The following is a 21,382-nucleotide window of genomic DNA, read 5'->3' on the forward strand; positions in this document are numbered from 1 at the left end:
TCCTACATTGAATTCGATTAAGTTCTGATCAATATTTATAACCAGCTTTCAAGAGTGATGCAATTGAGTCCCAGCCCACAAGTAAACCACAAAATCCGGTTAAGTGCTGTTCCTTTTTAAGTGTCCATTAAGAACTGTAGCTTTAATAAATCCAAGAGACTTCATATTCGGTGATGACGGCTTTGAGGAATAAATGACAAGAACACACAAAATCATTCTGAAATCTGCACAGACTGACTATATCAGCAAAGGCTGGAGAAACTAATGTGTCAAACATTCTATTGATATAAATTTTGAATCTGGAAATGCTGTAATTTGACCATACAGATTTACAGTATTGCGGAGTTGTTTTGTTGAACACAGGAATCAGAATTGGCCAATCTGCTCCTTGAATCTATTCCACTATTAAATGGGATCATATCTGATCTGTAGTCTAACTTGATATACCTGTCTTTGACCCACATCCCTTACTACCTTTTAATAACAAAAATGTATCTATCTCAGATTTAAAATTAACAACTGATCTTCCATCCACCACCATTTGAGGAAGAGAGTTCCAAACTTCTTCCACCCTTTATGTGGAAAAGTGTTTCCTAACGTTGCTCCTGAATGGTCTGGCTGTTTTTCTAGAACTACCCCCAGTTCTAGAATCCCCGATCTGTGGAAATACTTTATTTACCATGTCTTTTCCTGTTAATATCTTGACGATTTTGAACAGAGCATCCCATAACATTCTAAATTCTAGAGAAAATCAGTCTCATTTGTGTCTCTCCTCATAACTCCTGAAGTAGAGGTATAATTTCTGTAAATCTACATTGTACTCCCTCCAACAGTAACATAACCTTCCGAAAGTGTGGTACCCAGATCTGCTCAGTCCTCCAAGTGGGGTATAACCAAGGTTTTGTATAACTGCAGCGTAACATCTGCAATCTTACACCCTAGTCCTCTTGACATAAAGGCCACTGTTCAACTAGCTTTCCTGATTATTTTGTGCAACTGTTGTGACATTTTAAAGATCTAAGAACCTAGAGCCCCATGTTTCTCTGGACATCCACTATATTTTACTTCATGGTAGCTAGAAAGTATCCTAACCTATCGTTTTTAGTACAAAATGGATAACCTTACATTTGCTCACATTGAACTCCATCTTCTACAATTTTGCCTATTAACCTAATCTATTAATATATTAGTATGTTATTATTTACACTACAAAGCTGTTTAACTTTATGTAATCAGAAAATTTGGATAGGACTTTCTATGCCACTATTCAAGTAGTTAATAAATAATGTGAATAATTGAGTCCACAAAACAATGTAAAGGGGAGGGGGCACAACACTGTATAAGGTCAGAATAATGATTGGTTGTTGGAAACTGAACATTGGTAGTAATGCTGTCATGGAGGAGAAAGTGAGGACTGCAGATGCTGGAGATCAGAGCTGAAAATGTGTTGTTGGAAAAGTGCAGCAGGTCAGGCAGCATCCAAGGAACAGGAGATTCGACATTTCGGGCATAAGCTGAAGAAGGGCTTATGCCCGAAACGTCGAATTTCCTGTTCCCTGGATGCTGCCTGACCTGCTGCGCTTTTCCAGTAATGCTGTCATGGCAACCTACCAATCAGAATCCATTTTAAGTTGGTATTTCATGAGTGTGTCCTGTTGAGTGCAAGATGAAAAAAAATTGACAACCTGTGTTATTCTGCAAGTTCTGTTGTCTTCAGGAATAACGTGTAGTAAATTTTCGGGTTACCTTGACATTAATGGGATTTCAAACTAATTCCTGGTTTGAAGAATATGGTGCAGTGGGGAAGACTATTGGTAACAGAAACTGGAGGATGAGGAACATGAAATGTTGAGGATGACTACTCAATACATGACTACTCTTTCAAAGAGCAAGCACAGTCACAAGGGAGAAAATGACAACCTTTGATGCTTTTAAATTTCTGCATTTGGTATGGGGCTGGGAGAAGGCACGTTACAACCTTCTGGAAACAACAATGAGTTCAACAATTTCAGAGCTTGAAGTTTCCATTTTGATTTGGTCAGAGTATTGAGTACAGGAGTTGCCAGGTCATGTTGTGGCTGTACAGGACATGGGTTAGGCCACTGATGGAATATTGCGTGCAATTCTCGTCTCCTTCCAATTGGAAAGATATTGTGAAACTTGAAAGGATTCAGAAAAGATTTACAAGGATGTTGCCAGGGTTGGAGGATTTGAGCTACAGGGAGAGGCTGAACAGGCTGGGGCTGTTTTTCCTGGAGCGTCGGAGGCTGAGGGGTGACCTTATAGAGATTTACAAAATTATGAGGAGCATGGATAGAGTAAATAGATAAAGTCTTTTCCCTGGGGTCAGGGAGTCCAGAACTAGAGGGCATAGGTTTAGGGTGAGAGGAGAGATATATAAAAGAGACCTAAGGGGCAACTTTTTCACACAGAGGGAGGTACATGTATGGAATGAGCTGCCAGAGGAAGTGGTGGAGGCTGGTACAATTGCAACATTTAAGAGGCATTTGGATGGGTATATGAATAGGAAGGGTTTGGAGGGAAATGGGCCGGGTGCTGGCAGGCGGGATGAGATTGGGTTGGGATATCTGGTCGGCATGGATGGGTTGGACCAACGGGTCTGTTTCCATGCTGTACATCTCTGACTCTATTTGTTTCTTGTTTTAAACCAAGTGCTCATCTGAATATTGCTTTTCATGTTGTTTGCCTTCAAATACAGATGTCTTTTATTCCTTCACTTAACATTTACTCCGAGCTAATTCTTTGTTTTTTTTATGACAACTATTAGCAATTCCTTTTGTTCCATGACACATGTTTAATATTTCCCACTGCCTAACCTATCCTGTTCACTTTTTAAAAATTCACCATGGAATGAGGGGCCTACTTGTCCCTGAGAAAGTGGAGTGAGCTGCTGTCCATTGAACTGCTGCAGTCCATTTGTTGAAGATAGACCCACAATGGTGTCAGGGAGGGATTTCCAGGATATTAACCCAGTGACACTGAAGGAATAACAATATATTTCCAATCCAGGATGGTGGGTGGCTTGGAGGGGACCACACAGGTGGGGTGTTCCCATGAATCTGCCACCCTTGTCTTTCTAGTTGGAAGTGTTTGGGGTTTGGAATTTGCTATCTGAGGAGTCTGGGTGAATTTCTGCAGAGCATTCTGCTTTGTCCTGAATAGTGTCAAGCTGCTTGAGTGTTGTTGGAACTGCACTCATCCGAGTATTCTATCACACGTCTGACTTGCTTTGTTGACAGTGGACAGGGATACTCATTGCAGTATTCCTAACTTCTGATCTGCTCTTGTAGCTACAGCATTTATATGGCTATTACAGTTCAATTTTTGATCAATGGTTAATGCTGTTGATCATGGGAGATTCAGTGCTGGTAATACCATTGAATGTCAAGAAGTGACGGTTAGATTCTCTCAGTCAATAGAAATGGTCATTTCCTGGCAATTATGTGGTGTGAATGTCATTTGCCACTTGTGAGCCCAAGCCTGGATATTGTTCAGTTCTTGCTGCATTTGGACACAGACTGTTTCAGTATTTGAGGAGACGCAAATGATGCTGAACATTGAACAATGATCAGCAAACATCCCCACATCTGACCTTAAGATAGAGGGAAGGTCATTATGAAGGAGCTGAAAATGACAGGGCCTAGGACACTACTAGGGCCTGACAAACTTCTGCAGAGATGTCCTGGTGCTGATATTTTATTGTATCTCATCCTTTTCCTCCACCTCTTTTTAAATAGTATAAAACCTTCAGTAGAGGGAGTTATTGTACATAAATAGCATCCCTGAGTCTGAGGCAGAGGTCTGGATTCACAGATCACAATATGTTTGAACAACTGATAAAGAATAGCCAAACCCATCACAGAATCTTTCCATTTCACAAAGCCAATCACTCAATTGTTTCTCCATGACTTTCCAGCCTCTCTCTCTCTGTAACCTTCCTTTTCAAAGAACAGTCTAATTCCCTTTTGAAAGTGTCAAATGAACCTGTCTGCACTACACTTACAAGCAGTGCATTCTAGACCCCTGATGCACAAGAATTGGCTTCTTCTGCCAATTAACATTTCTACCACTCTTTGGTTCCGAATAGGAGTCATATTGGAGTCCAAGTTGGTGCCAGAATTAGAGTTTTTCAGCACTTTGCTGCAAGACTGAATCAAAAGCACTTACTTAAAAAAAAAATCGTAGAATGAAACAGTACAAGGCTACTCAGTCCATCGTGCCTGTTACCAGTTCTTTGTGCAAGTGATCAACTTAGTTCCATCCCCCTTTATTCTCCTTGTTGCCCTGTAAATTTCTCCCTTCAATTATTTATCCAATTTCTTTTTGGAATTTACTATTCAATGTGCTACTAACATCCTTTCAGGTGGTGCCCTCCAGACAACAACAAATTGCCGAGTTATCAAATAAAATTCTCTACATCTCCCCTCCGGTTCTTTTGGCAATGACCTTAACACTGTGTCGTCAGGCTATTGGCCCCCCATACCTGGAAACAGTTTAATGATAAAATAAAGAACTGTGGATCATGGAGAAATTCAGCATGTCTGGCAGCATCCATAGGAAGAAAGCAGAGTTAATGTTACAATCCAGGGACTTTCACTCCTAATTTCAAACACCATGTATCATTATCTGTCTTAAGAAAGATGATCACCCGTTCTCTAGTCTTTCCACTACCACCAAAGCTCTCTCTTCCCTAGTAATCTTCCTCACAAGCAGGTGCCTGTGCTAAAGGAGAGTTAAAAAGCGTGGCGCTGGAAAAGCACAGCAGGCCAGGCAGCATCCACGTAGCAGGAGAGCTGACGTTTTGGGGCATAAGCCCTTCATCAGGCCTATGCTAAAGCAATTAAGTTATAGTCTTACCAGACCACAACGGAGGGTTTAACCTGAGGGTCAGCATACCTCAAGCGAGGGGACAGGTTTAGAAGAAGAGTATTTATGCAGTGTTGGAATTGGACCAATGCTGTTAGCGTTACTCTGCATTGCAAACCGGCTGTTGAGAAAACTCAGCTAACAGAGCCCCTACTAAGGCAAGAATTCTAATTCACATCCTCAGTAATATGCACAATTATTCTCCCAAGTACCTAATGGGGATTTGAAAATTTAAAGAAGATTGCATTGAAAAGAAGTGCTCCAATGTATCACTTGCTACACCTTCATGTCACCTTTCCATCAAGTGAAACATCAAGCCTTGCCAATCTCTGCAACCTTCCCCGTCTCCACTCTCCTTAAGTGACTCTGCCATCTAGTGGCGGGAGACAAACAAAGGAATGTTTTTCCAACAGGGACCAGAACAGGAAATCTAGATTGCTGTCCAAGAGTTGGTGTTTCAAATCAGACATCAAACCAAGATCAGTACAACAGTGTCCATTGCTATTTTACGAATCAAAGTAATTTTACCCGTGTGTGGATCGAACACCTTCTCCTGGCAGGTCAGGAAAAGCTGCAGTAGCTTTCTGAAGAAAAGGAATATCTTATTGCTGACACATTTTGTTCATCTTGGTCACTCAGAATCACAGATTTGTGACTGCTGAAGGAGTCTGCAATCACTCCCTGAGCACTTACTGGCAAACGTAAAGGGGAACAACATTTTACACTGTATGAGAGGACAGTGCTGTTTGGCAAATAGAGAACTTACCACGTCTGACAGAAAATTGTACTTCAGAATGTTGTGCCAGTGACAGTTCAAGTGGGTGGGCATTAAATCTTATCGGGGTAAAAACAATGACTGCAGATGCTGGAAACCAGATTCTGGATCAGTGGTGCTGGAAGAGCACAGCAGTTCGGTCAGCATCCGAGCAGCGAAATCGACGTTTCGGGCAAAAGCCCTTCATCAGGAATAAAGGCAGTGAGCTGGAAGCATGGAGAGATAAGCTAGAGGAGGGTGGGGTGGGGAGAGAGTAGCATAGAGTACAATAGGTGAGTGGGGGAGGGGATTAAATCTTATCACCTACAGGATATCTTGCCTGTGTTGAGGCTACTTTTTTGTCCTCACGCTTCCAGACATGGATTGCTCCTGTTTAGAATCATACATTCCCTACACTGTGGTAGTGGGCCATTCAGCCCATACCTACTCTCTGAGGAGCATCCCAGCCTATCTGTACATTTCCTATGGCTAGTATACCTAGCCTGCACATGTTTGGACTGCTGGAGGAAATCGGAGCAGCTGGAGGAAATCCATGCAGATTCAAGGAGAGCATGCAAACTCTACAGATAGTTGCTGGAGGGTGGAAGTGAACCGGAGTCCCCAGCACTGTGAAGCAGCAGTGCTAACCACTGTTGCATCTTTTCACCATTAATCCCTCAGGTTGGGGCTTTTCTCTCCCTCTCTGCCTGTGCTCACTCACCTAAGAGAATCGTTCCCTCTAGACATCCTCAACCTGGCTGATGTGCCCATCCTCACTGCCCCAGACACTGCCCCCTTTGGATCTATAATGAAACATACTACTGCAGATGCTGAAGATTGGAAACAAAAGCAGAAATTTCTGGGGAAACTCAACAGGTCTGGCAACATCTGTGGGGAGAAAGCTGAGTGAACGTGCCAAGTCCAATGGCTCTTCATCAGAATTTAAGAGTGTCACCAGACTTGACATGCTAACTCAGCTTTCTCCCCACAGATGCTGAGTTTTCCCGGCAATTTCTGTCGCTGTTTCTTCTATCTGTCCTCATTCCCCCAGACAGCTGTTGCCCTGTCCTCACTTTCACAGGCAGGGACTGTTCTGTCTGCCCTCTGTGCTCAGAGAGAGGTTTTTCCCTCTATCTGTACTTCCGTAAACATGTGAAGCTTTCTTGACAAAATGATTACACAGAAATAGGATGCATTTCCTACTTCCAACTTTTAGTTGCTTATTTTAAATTGGTGCACACTGATGGAATTCAGTACATCAACATAGCACAGAGAGGAAAGAATCCTTTTGTTCTCAGTGGTATGAATTTTGAGTCACTACTGCCTGGGATTATTGGGAGATGCAGGAAAATGGTGCCTCATCCTTTGCCATCATATTATTGTGCTTCAGATCAAGCTGGAAACGGTAATCTACTCTATGCATGTGGACAATTATACTCAAGATTACAATCTGCAAATGTTTTCCCTTCGATTGCCCTTGGAATTTTAAATGATTTTTCAATCTCTCTCCCAGGACATCACATCACTATTGGTGGGCAACAAGATGCCTCATCATTATGCTCCAGGATTCATGATTCTCTGGGACAGATGGGTCTTCATTCATCCATCACTTTCTAAACACCCTACTGGGTTGCAGCTAGTTGGGAGGTGTGTGTTGGAGCTAATGACAACACGTGACCACGTTCTCTGCACTCCTGGATGTTGCAATCACCATTTTCCAAAAAAAATTGGCTGACGAACAAAACATTATTCAGGAACAGCTGGCAGATAAATGGCTGAATGATAGCAGAGTATCAGAGAAAGGTTTGAGCTTGAAGGTTTGTGCTGGATTCTGCTGTACCCAACTTGGAGTTCAGTCGCTGCTGCAATCAATCAGTCACACAACTGGCAGTTACTGCTCTGCTAAATAGGATTTATGATTTCATGGAGATACTGTGAATTCTGGCGCACAAGATTCATTGCTTGATTCATAAGCTAAGGCAAGTTATGCATTTTTGTTGACGATAAACCAGGATCAACATGTATCGATTCAGTTTCGGAGGGCTGGAGAGTGAACATGCCAAGCCAGATCATGTCTTTTTGCTCCAGTCACAGCCCACCCCAACCAGTTGACCTAATGTTCTTCTGAGATTTCTAGTAATAGCCCAAACATTTGATAGCAGATACAGGACCTTGGAACATGATTTCACAATACGTATTTGGACAACGACAATAATCTTCCAAATGCAGCATCACCCTCCACGTCAGCATTCCCCATCACCCAGAGTAAGACAATTAAGTGTAAGAAAGGAAATGTCAGAGATCAAAGCTTTATTAAAATCTGACCCTCAGTCAGATAGACAATATAGAGCAAATATTAACTTCAACAGTTACAAAAGATGTCCTCAAAACAGAACAATATTCGCCCAATTTACAACAAATTACCTGTGCACTTACAGGAGTCTCTAAGGGAGATAAATCTTTAGAGAGACTGGTGTCTCAGTCCCTCTTTCTTGGGAGATATTCAGATCAGTGACACATTATGCACTATCTGGCCAGCCTTGGTTGTGCAGATATTAATTGTTTCACTGCTCTACTCCCCTGTTCCCATACAATGAGTAACAAAGATACCAACATATACACATAGATAGATAAGTATAGTAGCACAGTGATTATGTTGCTAGTAACCCAGAGGCATGGATTGATAGTCCAATCCCACCATAGTAGCAGGGCAATTTTAATAGTTATTTAAATAAATCTTGGAATAAAATGCAAATATCAGTAATGATGAAGAAACTACCAGATTGTTGTAAAAATCCATCTGGTTTACTAATTTTCTTTGGGGATAGAAATCTGCTGTCTTTACCTGGTCTGGTCTACACATGACTCCATACCTACAGCATTGCGGTTGAATCATAACTGCCTCTGAAACAGCCGAGAAAATCATTGTTATATCAAAAACAATGAAAAGCTATAAACCCCACCGACTGCATCTCTTCAGCTTGCCACCTCCATCTCAATGGCAAATAAATAAGTAATAAATGCCAGCCTTGTCCACATCTCATAAGTGAAGGAAAAGACAGAGGACTTCTTTGCTTTCTGTTAATCCCATGGCAACTCAAGAATTGCCAGCAGGCATCTAACCACGTGTGAAATAGCTGATTCCCTAAGTCTGTACACAACATGGCCAGTCGCAAAAAACAGCCAAAATTCAAAACAAGATTTTAAACAGGTAAGAAATTCATCATAAAATTACATTCTTGAGCTATAGAAGTAATTATTTAAATTAATTCTCATTCCCATAGCTGGCAGGTTAATAGCCAACTGTGACATTACAGGTGGCACTCAGTGGAAAGGCTGGTATCTCCCTTTGAAGGGAGTTTGGAGAATAAACCCGTCTCCTGTGAGTAATTGATATTGCTTAAAGCACAGTGTGAGCAAGCAACCTTATTCTAAACAAAAACACAGTAAATAAAACTGAGTGCATGGATTTAAAAAAGGACGAAAGAACTCCCCTAGGGACTGCATATCCCTTTATAGAGCAGGTTTAGGCTCCACACAGGTGAGGGTGATGGGACTGCACCAGACTCTGGTAACATACAGATTAGAGCAACGTCTGCTGCTGAATATAAACAATACCAATTAACCAAGCTTCCCCCTTTATGTGGGTTAAACTATAATGAAGAGAAATGATTAATATAAGGCGCTTTCAAGGTCTAAGTAAAGTCTTTTTAACCAAAGCAGCCATGCACTTATATACAAGTGAGGCCTTTTGCTTACTGGACTAAGTGACAATAGAAGGAAGACAAGAAATGGGGGAAATGGTATGGGGTCCCACATGTCAAAGGTAGCAGAGAGAGGGGATGATGTGAAGAATAAATCTTGCTCTATGACACTGACCCATAGATTCTGAAAGGATGATATTTGGCGATGGTGCTTATTTGGATGGTGAAATTTGAGTGCAGGGTGCTATACAGGGTTATCTGTGATAGGGAAGTTGGTACTTGGTGGCATGGCATGTGTGGAGGGCAATATTTGGGATGGGAGGGAACGTGAATGTGTGTGGAGTGGACATTCAGGATGAACGTCAGAGATTGTTGACAGAGCCTGTGTACCTCTATCACCGAGGTGGTGGTATTTGGGTTTTGGAAAAAAGATATCAGAGTGGGTGATATTGGAGGTGCTGGTAGAATCATATTTTGGGATATGTGGAGGATGATCTTTGGCTTTGGGGGTTGGGTGTGGAGGTGACAATCACAATGAATCTTGCAGAGACAGTGAGCGCGCTTTGGGACCCCCTGTTCCCGATACAGAGAGTGTGACATGTTAAAGAGTTAGATTCAGGGAGGGTTGGTGAGTTCAGTGGAGCATGATATTTGGGGGAAGGCGATATGTGGGTTGGTGTTGAGTGGAGGGTGTTTTTTTTGTTTTGTGCAGATGGTATTTGGGTTTGGAGAACACTGATTTTGGGGGTGGGGGTGGGATTTGGTTTTGGGGGGGGGAAGGGTGATATGATGAGGGGGGGGTGAGTATTTGGTGAATTGGTTTTGGAGACATACTCCACAGATGCTGCCAGATCTGCTGAGATTTTCCAGCAACTGGTGTTTTTGGAGACTGGGTGTGTGTGTTGGGGGGGGGTAGTGATGGGATGTGGGTGTCTGAGTTCAAGGGTCACGGTAACACTCCGAGTGGATCTTACACAGAGACCCGAGGCCCAGGGCCCCCCTCCCCATTCCCCTAGGCCGGGTGACTCCTGCCCGCCGGCATCGCCGCACCCTCCTCCTCACCGATCAGGCGGTCGGACTCGCAGTTGAGATCCGGGTATCGGGCCGGCTGGCTGTTGGAGCGCAAACAGACCGGGGGGAAAGGGAAGGCGAAACCGCCCAGGCAGCAGCCGGGGCATGAGAGCCGCTCATCGGGCTCCTGCTCAGGCCGCAGCTCGGCGCTCCCCAACAAGGGGCCGGTCGCCGGCATCGGCGCAGGCGCATTCTGCGCCAGCGTCCGGACGACCGGCGCGGTCGCGTCCACCGGCCGGCACAGGGACGAGGGCGCAGGCGCCATCACGTCGGCCTCCCGGCACTTGGGCTCCGTCACGTACACGTCATCGACCGGGTGCGGCAGGTGGAGCGCAGGCGCGCTTCCCGGCAGATGCTGCGCACGCGCGCCCCCCACCGGCTCGGCGGAGCGGGGAATGTTCGAGTAGGACCGCCGGCGCTGTACGCCCAACGCCGCGTCGGTCTCCGGAGAGCGCTGGGGCCTGCCGCCGGCGCGGGCGGTCCTGGATGGCGGGGGCCCTTCGGTGCGTTCAGCGGGCGGCGATCTACGACGTGAGTCTACTCCGATCTCCTCCGCCTTTCTTCCGACGACGACGACGCCATGATCCTTCCCTTCCCTGCGGCCGGCGCCGACCCCTGCCCCCTGACCCTGCCGTGGTGAGAGGTCAGAGGCCGCTTGGCCACGCCCTCCTAGGGGGCGGAGCTCGGGCAGTGAGCGGCACCGGCGAGCGGGTGGCGCCCCGCCGGGGAGCCCGCTCCGCGCTGGGTTCAGCGGCTCCGGGGTGAGCGGCTGGGCGGCCAGCAGCGCCGAGGGGGACGGGGGCGGAGGCGGCGGCAGCAGCTCGAAGCTCAGCGAGATGACCGAGCGGCTCGGCGAGTCGTACAGTTTGGTCTTGCCGCCTTTCAGGTCATCCCGGCCGGAAAACGGGTTGACCCGAGCGGCCGGGCCGAGGCCGTCGACCCCAAGGGCCGTCCGGGAGAACATGTCCGAGTAGCTCCGGGACAAACGGGGCTCGCATTGAACCCGCAGGCTGTTGGAAAGATCTCGGTCCAGGCCTCCGTTTCCATTCAATTCACACTCGCTGTTGCCTGAGGGAAAGAAACAACATGTCACACAGACAGAGGTCAGAGACAAAGTAAAGCTACCTCTACTGTTTTAGACAGAAGCTCAGCCCCTCTCCCCATCAAACACTCCCAAGGCACTATATAAAAATAAACACATACTAAAGCTCTCTCTTTTGGTAGAAAATAAAATCCTCTCGACAATATCCCCATCCAACATTCACAGGATAATATAGTATTGGGTTAAGATACCGAGTAAAGCTCTACCCTGTCCCCATCAAACACTCCCAAGGCACTGCATAAGGATAAACATATTCCTGATCAGTGGTGCTGGAACACCACAGCAGTTCAGGCAGCATCCAACGAGCAGCGAAACCGACGTTTCGGGCAAAACAAAAACTTCCAGCTCGGCGAACAGAACCACTACAACAGGCACCCGAGCTACAAATCTTCGCACAAACTTTGAACAGTTTCGGGCAAAAGCCCACCATTCCTGATGAAGGGCTTTTGCCCGAAACATCGATTTCTCTGCACTTTGGATGCTGCCTGAACTGCTGTGCTCTTCCAGCACCACTGATCCAGAATCTGGTTTCCAGCATCTGCAGTCATTATTTTTAACACCTAATAAAACTCTTGACAATATCCCCATCCAACATTCACAGGCTAATATAGTACGGGGTTAAGATACCGAGTAAAGCACTCTACCCTGTCCCCGTCAAACACACTTGCAGGAAAGGCACAACACTGTCTAAACCAGAGTAATCTCCCCTGTAAACTGCCATTAAATATCAGCTTAATTTCCTGAAAGATTCAAAGCTTCACAGATTGTGATTGTGTGGTCTCACTGCAACATGTGTATTATCCATTTCCTCACTTTCCCCTGGAATCCTGGAAATATCTGCTGTTCAACTATTGAACCACAACTGTTCGAAAGTCAATTTAATCTGCTGTCACCTCAGGAGCAGAGGGAGGCCATTTTGTCCTGAGCTAGCTCAACTATTCAATAAGTTTAAATGGTTGATCAGGTCTTGGCTCCCTGCATGACCTTTGACTTCCTTGTCTATCAAAAATCTATCCAACCCAGCTTTGAATAAATTTGAGAACCAGCCTTCAGTTCTTTCTGATGAGAAGAATTCTACATATAAAACAATATTTTGAGAGAAAAAATGCTCAACTGCTCCTTAAAGAGAGACCTTTTCCCCCACAACTTGAACTGCATTTCACAGCTAAGTTCATGTGAAGAAGCTTTTTCTCATAACCTCAGTTTCTTTTGTCAATCAAGTTAAACCAATATCCCCGATTTATCATCTTTCTATCAAAAGGAACAATTTTCCTGTTTCAGATATCAAATTCTGTTCTCTCAAATGCGAACAGCCTCAGATTCTCCAATCTATTTATTTAACTTAATTCTTGCATCTTGGAATGATTCCACCGTATCATTTTTGCATCCCAACAACTCTCATCCTTTCCAAACGCTGATATCCAGAACTAGACAATACTTCAGCTAGGCCTGAACCAGTGTTTTATACAAGTTCTTCATATATTCCTTCACACTTTTGTACTCAATGTAGTAACATTGATCTATATGGTGCTTTGCTCACTTCTTCACACCTTACATCTTGCACGTCTTCAGTTGCTCATAGAAGTCTCCCTTTTCAATATCATGTGTTACCCTATGCCTGGATTTATCAAGTCCAGAATATAAATCCTTTCTCAACCCATGCTGCCACCTTAACGGTTTATTGATGCACCTCATGCCTATCACCAAAAGTCTTTCTGCATCCACTTTGGATTGTACACTTTGATTTATAATATCTTCTCTTTTTCTTCCTTCCAAAATAATTCATTTCCCATTGGTCTGTATCATATTTCATGTAGCGATCATCACGATCATCCTCATAATTCACTGCTTCATTTTCGTCACTAAAGATATTGAAATTGTGTCTTATCCCCACATATCTATGTTATTAATGTTTAAAAAGAGCAGGAGCCATGTTACAACCCATTAGGGAATCCCACTCAGTCATAGAGATGTACAGCATGGAAACAGACTCTTTGGTCCAACCCGTCCATGCCGACCAGATATCCCAACCCAATCTAGTCCCACCTGCCAGCACAGGGCCCATATCCCTCCAAACCCTTCCTATTCATATACCCATCCGGATGCCTCTTAAATGTTGCAATTGTACCAGCTTCCACCACATCCTCTGGCAGCTCATTCCATACACATACCACCCTCCGTGAAAAAGTTGCCCCTTAGGTCTCTTTTATATCTTTCCCCTCTCACCCTATAAACCCATGTCCTCTAGTTCTGGACTCCCCGACCCCAGGGAAAAGACTTTGCCTATTTATCCAATCCATGCCCCTCAATTTTGTAAACCTCTACAAGGTCATCCCTCAGCCTCCGATGGTCCAGGGAAAACAGCCCAGACTGTTCAGCCTCTCCCTATAGCTCAGATCCTCCAACCCTGGCAACATCCTTGTAAATCTTTTCTGAACCCTTTCAAGTTTCACAACATCTTTCCGATAGGAAGGAGACCAGAATTGCATGCAATAATCCAACAGTGGCCTAACCAATGTCCTGTACAGCCGTAACATGACCTCCCAACTCCTGTACTCAATACCCTGACCAATAAAGGAAAGTATACAAAACACCTTCTTCACTATCCTACCTACCTGCGACTCCACTTTCAAGGAGCTATGAACCTGCGCTCCAAGGTCTCTTTGTTCAGCAACACTCCCTAGAACCTTGCCATTAAGTGTATAAGTCCTGCTAAGATTTGCTTTCCCAAAATGCAGCACCTCACATTCATCTGAATTAACTCCATCTGCCACTTCTCAGCCTATTGGCCCATCTGGTCCAGATCCTGTTGTAATCAGAGGTAACCCTCTTTGCTGTCCACTACACCTTCAATTTTGGTGTCATCTGCAAATTTACTAACTGTACCTTTTATGCTCGCATCCAAATCATTTATGTAAATGACAAAAAGTAGAGGGTCCAGCACCGATCTTTGTGGCACTCCACTAGTCACAGGCCTCCAGTCTGAAAAACAGCCCTCCACCACCACCCTTTGTCTTCTACCTTTGAGTCAGTTCTGTATCTAAATGGCTAGTTCTCCCTGCATTCCATGAGATCTAACCTTGCTAAACCTTCCCCATGGGGAACCTTGTTGAACGCCTTGCTGAAGTCCATATTGATCACATTTACCACCCTGCCCTCAATCCTCTTTGTTACTTCAAAAAACTCAAATCAAGTTTGTGAGACATGATTTCCCACGCATAAAGCCATGTTGACTATCCCTAATCAGTCCTTGCCTTTCTAAATAAAAGTAAATCCTGTCCCTCAAGATTCTTTCCAACAAATTTCCACCACCGACGTCAGGCTCACTGGTCTATAGTTCCCTGGATTTTCCTGACAACCCTTCTTAATCAGTGGATCCATGTTTGCCAACCTCCAGTCTTCCAGCACCTCACCTGTGACTATCGATGATGCAAGTGCCCCAGCAATCACTTCTCTAACTTATCAAATGGCTTTTGGAATGTACGTGCAGCAGATCAATTGTAACACTCATTAAGCCTTTCTGTTCTTTCAATCCAAAAACACAGTAACATTGGTTAAACATGATGTAACCTTGACAATGCCATTTTTGCTTTGCTTAATTGATTCACTTCTCCAAGTGACTGTTAATTTTGTCCCAAACTATCACTTTTAAAAACTTCCCCATGTCTGACCTGAGAAACTGACTGGTCTTTACTTGCTTGGCTTAATCTGAAGTCATTTTGATCAAGTGTGTTACACCGAAATTCTCCCATCCTTTGGACCATCTTAATATCGGAGGACTGGGTGGTTGTTTTCTTACAAATGTGGCAACTTCAGGTACCCATTGGATATCTATCCAATCTTGCTGAATGAAGAACTTCTAAGTACAGCCAGCCCATTTAGTAATGACTCCAAAGATTAATTATATTGTACTCAAAATATCAAAACTCTGTAGTATTTTGCATTTAACCCTAATTTTGTTGGTGTTGAATGATACTGGTAATTTGACTTCATAGTTTTTTGCTTTATGTAAATTGAAGCTGGAGATCTGAAACAAAAGCAGAAATTGCTGGCAAAACTCAGATCTGGCATCATTAGTGTGGAGAAAGCAGTTTTAACGTTTCTAGTTCAGTTCTAATGAAGAGTAAACAGATGTAAAATGTCAACTGTGCTTTCTCCCCACAGTCTCTGCCACACCTACTGTGGTTTAACATCAATCGCTGTACTTGACTTTGATTTATGTTGGATTGTATGCAGTATCCATGCTGCCCGAGTCCTTTAGGACAAGAACAAGGCCCAACCGTTCTTGATGGGGATGGAGTGTATCATAAAGCTCAAGGGTGACAATCCACTGCCACATTGAGCCACTCAATCCTCATTCGGTACCCTTGCCATTAGCTGGAGTCACAATCTAAAGACATGTCCAGCTATCAAAGCACAAGTATGGACCTGTACAGATCTATGGGAAACGTGCTGACAGCATGTTTTCTTTGGCTGTTCAGTCTAGAACGCTGAGTCATAGACAATAGACATAGGGTCTGATTGAGATGAGAGAATATTTCTACATGTGAATTTTTGGAATACTGTACCTCTAAGGCATGTAGATGCAGTCTTTGAATATATTCAAGAATGAGATCAGTAGAAAATAAAGTTAAAAGTGTATCAGGATGGAAACTAGTCCAGTTGAATAGCCAGGATCTTGGACAAACTTAGCAGCATCTGTGGAGAGTCATATTGAACTTGAAATGTTAACTGTATATCTCTCCAGAGATGCCAGCCCAGCTGAGTTTCTCCAGCATCTTCTGTTTTTATTTCAGATTTCCAGCATCACGGCGTTTTGGATTTACACCAGCCATAATCATATTAAATGGCAGACTGGATAACTTTAATAAAATCTCTGAAGTGGTTATTATCAGTCCTCTGGAGCAGGAAGGACTTGAACCTGGGGCACCTAGTTCAAAGGTAGGGACACTACCCATGCGGCCAAGGTCCTTGATTGACTGGTGGAATAGACAAGTTGGGTTTGTGGCCTGCTCCTCATGTGTTTCACATGGCCAAAGGAGAGGTCATACAGATGTACAGCACAGAAACAGACCCTTTGGTCAAACGCATCCATGCTGACCAGGTACGTTTGCTCACAGAGCTGGAATGTCCATTTTCAGATGTTTTGTCACCATACTAGATAACGTCATCAGTGAGCCTCCGATGAAGTGCTGGTGTTGTGTTTAGGTTTGTTTAGGTTGGTGATGTTATTTCCAGTTTTTTTCCTCAGAGGGTGGTAGGTGGGGGTCCAAATCAATGTGTTCCAGTTGGAGAGGCAGTAATGCAGAGACTCTTAAACAGCTCTGCCAACCATCCAACCCAAACTTTGGGTCCACTACATGGATGATACCTTTGCCATCACTAAATGAAACAAATGGGAGGAAACCTTCAAGACCATCAATAATACCCTTACTGGCATAATTCACTAAACAAGAAGAAACCAACCAACAAACTATCATTCCAAGATATCATAACAGAGCAAACAAACAGTCAATGGGGAACTTCAAACCAACGTCTACAGAAAAAACAATACACATGGACCAAATACTGAACTACCGAAGCAACCATCCCAATACCTATTATCAAAGGTGCATTAGAACATTATTTCAATGAGCCACCACACACTGCAGCACAGAGGAACTCCACAGAGCAGAGGAAAATCATCTATACAACCTATTCAGAAAGAACAGGTACCCAATGAACACAGTCTGCCAATTTCTCAGCAACAACCCCAAACATGCAGACAAACATGCCCATTAGCCACTCTCCCCTACATCAAAGGCATCTCGGAAATGACTGCCAGATTACTCAGATCTCCAGGCATCATGGTAGGTCACAAACCCATCAACACACTAAAACAACAGCTAATGAACTTGAAAGACTCTATACAGACAACAAGCAAAATGAACATCATTTCCAAATACATTGCAAGAACTGTAACAAACACTACATTGGACCAATAGGCAGAAAACTAGCCACCAGGATACATGAACATCAACCAACCACAAAAAAAATGACCCACTTTCACTAATATTTTTACATACAGATGAGGAAGGACACCACTTTGACTGGGACAATACATCCAGCCTAGGACAAGCCCGACAGAGACATTGGTGAGAATTCCAACAGGAACTCTGATCAACAAACACATCGATTTGGATCCCATCTACTACCCTCAGAAAATGAACCAGAAATGACATCACGAACCCAAGGATACCTAAACATATAAATAGAAAGCAGGACATAACACCAGCGCTTCACCAGAGGCTCACTGAGATGTTACCTAGTATGGTGATGAATCATCTGAAAAAAATGAACCTTCCAGCCCAGTGAGCAAACTTACATCTAGAACCTCAAGCTGAGCTACAAATCTTGTCAAGACTCACTACTATCCTAAATTAATCAAGTCCCATTTGCCAGCACTTGGCTCATATCTCTCTAAACCCATCTTATTCATACACCAGATGCCTTTTAAATGTTGTAATTGTCCCAGCCTCCACCACATCTTCTGGCAGGTCATTCCATAAGTGACCAACCTCTGTGAAATGTTGCCCCTCAAATCTCTTAAATCTTTCTGCTCTCACCCAAAACCATGCCCTCTAGTTCTGGACTCCCCCACCCCAGCAAAAAGGCCTTGACTATTTACTCTATCTGTGCCCCTTGTGACTGAATAAAGGTCACCCCTCATGTTTCAGTGCTCCAGGGAAAATATTCCCAGCCTATTCAACCTCTCCCTATAGCTCAAACCCTCCAACTCTGGCAACATCCCTGTAATTTTTTTCTGAACCCTTTCACGTTTCACAACATCCTTCCTATAGCAGGGAGACCAGAATTGCACACAATATTTCAAAAAAGTGTCCTCACCAATATTCTATACAGCTGCAACATGACCTCCCAACTCCAATACTCAATGCTCTGACCAATAAAGGAAAGTATACCAAACGCTTCCTTCACTATCCTATGACTCAATTTTCAAGGAACAATGAACCTGCACTCAGAGGTCTGTTTGTTTAGCAACATTTCCCAGGACCCTACCATTAAGGTGTACAAGCCCTGCCCTGATTTGCCTTTACAAAACGCAGCACCTCACATTTATCTAAATTAATCTCTATCTGACACTCCTCGGCCCATTGGCCCATTGATCAGGATCCCATTGCACTCGGAGGCAACCTTCTTTGCTGTCCACGACATTTGCAATTTTGGTGTCATCTGCAAACTTACTAACTGTACCTTTTATGTTCACATCCAAATCATTTATATAATGAATGAAAAGCAGTGGACCCAGCACCGATCCTTTTAACACATCACTGGTCACAGGCATCCAGTCTGAAAAGGAACCCTCCACCAACCTCTGTCTTTTTTGTTTTTCTTTTTTTCCAGCTCCCTCAAGAGCCAGCTCTCAGAGTGAACACAGCCTCTGTTTTTTTTCTCTTCTTTTCTTCCCCCCCCCCACACTACCACCTAACTGCAGTAGTGCACCACCCTCTATCTTCTACCTTTAAGCCAGTTTTGTATCCAAACAGCTAGTTGTCCCTCTATTCCATGTAACTCTGCTAACCAGTCAACCATGAAGAACCTTGTCTGAACTGAAGTCCAGATAGATCCCACTCTGCCCTCATCAATCCTCTTTGTTAGTTCAATAAAGTTAGTGAGACATGATTTCTCATATATGAAATCATGTTGACTATCCCTAGTCAGTCCTTGCCTTTACAAATACATGTAAATCCTGTCCCCCAAGATTCCATCCAACAACTTGCACACCAAGTTGTCAAGTTCACTGGTCTTTAGTTCCTGGCTTTTCCTTACCACCTTCTTAAATAGTGGCACTACATGAGCCAACCTCCAGTTGTCTGGCACCTCACCTGTGACCATTGATGACACAAATATCTCAGCAATGGACCTGGCAATCACTTCCCTAGCTTCCCACAGAATTCTAGGGTACACTTGATAGTCCCTGGGGATTTATCCATCTTTATGCATTTTAAAATATCCAACACCACCTCTTCTGAAATCTGGACATTTTTCCATGGTGTTACCATCTATTTCCCCAAATCCTAGACCTTCCATGTCCTTGATATGGAAGTGGCAGTGAAATGACAGTGGGCTAGCATTCCATAGCCCTAGGCTAATAATCTGGGGACGCATGTTCCAATTTGAAATTGTAAACTAGCCTTATGACAATCATGTAACTATAGTTATTAAAAACATATCCAATCTGACCTAGATGTAACTTCAGACCCACAGCAAACCAGTTGACTCTTAATTGCCCTCAGGTTGATCACGCCTCTGAGTTCAAGAGCAACTACAATGAGCATTGAATACTGGCTTTATCAGTTAAGCCACATTCTAAATCACCATTATCATCTGACTCAACTGGAAATGTCACTTCATATCACTGAAGGATCCTCCCAGTGGCCAGCCTATTTACTGGCTGGCTGCGACCCCCAAATTCTGGATCAGTGGTGCTGGAAGAGCACAGCAGTTTAGGCAGCATCCCACGAGCAGCGAAAAATCGATGATTCGGGCAAAAGCTCTTCATCGGGAATAATCATCAGGAATGTGACCCCCAAATGACTAACAATGAACTTCATTGAATGGTAAAGGCCAAGAACTAACTCAAAATTATTCCTGAAGTATGGAACTAATCAGCCAGCATCCTGATAGTTGAGAACAATGAGGAACTAGTGAATTGATGCCATAACTCCATATGTGTAGATTTTAATACCTCTTTCCATTTGTCACAATCTCTTTTGTTTCCCTCTTTACATCTTTCCCTTCATCTTTGTACTTTTGCGACTCTGCCTGACTTTTCCTCCATCATTGCTGCCTTTTTTACATCTCTCCCTCCATTCTTGAATTCATCTGAACATCCTTAACTTCTCAAATTCAATTTACCATTGTGTATAGTTGAAACTTGCACAGTGAAGTGCTGTTCTGCATTCTCCAGCCGTGAATCTGTGTTTTTACAGAGCTCCAGCATGGCCTCCAGCTTCTGGACAATCTCTGCAAAGGATGGGCGCTGAGTGGAATCCATCTTTAGCACACAGAAAACAGGAATACAGAAAGTTTCAGAGAATCAGACAGCAGTTCTAGTGTCTAACTTTGCAGGCTAAGTTGCAGTTAATTTTTTTTTAAAAAACAGATCCATGACTTGTCCAAATCACCAGAACAGAACAGCAGTCTCACTATGTGTATATGGAACAACATTAGCACATACCCCAGAATAATGTTGCATCATATAGCTGGGAGAGACACTCATCAGAAATATTTGAAAAATAACCACGAGAGAATCGGGACATCACTGTGTGAATGTCCCTCCATTCATAATGCCTGCTGGCCGGAAGATCTACAAATCCAATAATTGTATTTTTTTTTCCCCAGCAACCTTACATTGAAGTTAGGGCTGTGCTTTGTAGAGACCCTTCACAAATTAAATCTCTTTCACAAGCTTATAACTTACTTGCTCCACAGCAACAAGCACTCCTGACAGGCTGGAGGGAAGTCATTATTCTGAACACCAGCAATGTCACTCTGCCAGTGATCTAACATGTAATGAGCAAAGGTCCTCTGTACTGTCCCATCAAGCTTCAAGATAACATAATGGAGTTAAACACAGGGTAAAGCTCCCTCTACACTGTCTCGTACATCACTCCCAGGGTAGGTACCCTGCAAGGTTATCCATACTATATCATTCCATTAAACCAACTTGAACTGAAACTTCGTTTAATGCATTTGGAAATGTCATGCCAGCTTTGCTCGGGAAGCTCCAAGCCATTTCAGAAAAGTGGTTAGAACTGAGTAGATTCCCTACAGAATTGCCATCTATCAACAATTTATGTTAGA

The 21,382-nt window shown here is 43.7% G+C and overlaps 1 protein-coding gene across 1 annotated transcript in view; it reads right to left on the reverse strand.

Moving 5' to 3' along the window:
* Positions 1-7,934: 7,934 nt before the first annotated feature.
* The window catches only part of LOC132821743 (dual specificity testis-specific protein kinase 1-like), a 131,299-nt gene continuing 117,851 nt past the window's right edge, over positions 7,935-21,382 (reverse strand). Inside the window, exons 9-10 of the mRNA XM_060834468.1 lie at positions 20,435-20,573; positions 7,935-11,484 (exon numbers count right to left, since the gene is read on the reverse strand). Coding sequence (XP_060690451.1) covers positions 10,358-11,484; positions 20,435-20,573 — 1,266 coding nt within the window. The 3' untranslated portion in view covers positions 7,935-10,357. The remainder of the gene's footprint in view (positions 11,485-20,434; positions 20,574-21,382) is intronic.

The sequence above is a fragment of the Hemiscyllium ocellatum genome, chromosome 2, assembly GCF_020745735.1.
Source record: "Hemiscyllium ocellatum isolate sHemOce1 chromosome 2, sHemOce1.pat.X.cur, whole genome shotgun sequence".
Classification (NCBI taxonomy): domain Eukaryota; kingdom Metazoa; phylum Chordata; class Chondrichthyes; order Orectolobiformes; family Hemiscylliidae; genus Hemiscyllium; species Hemiscyllium ocellatum.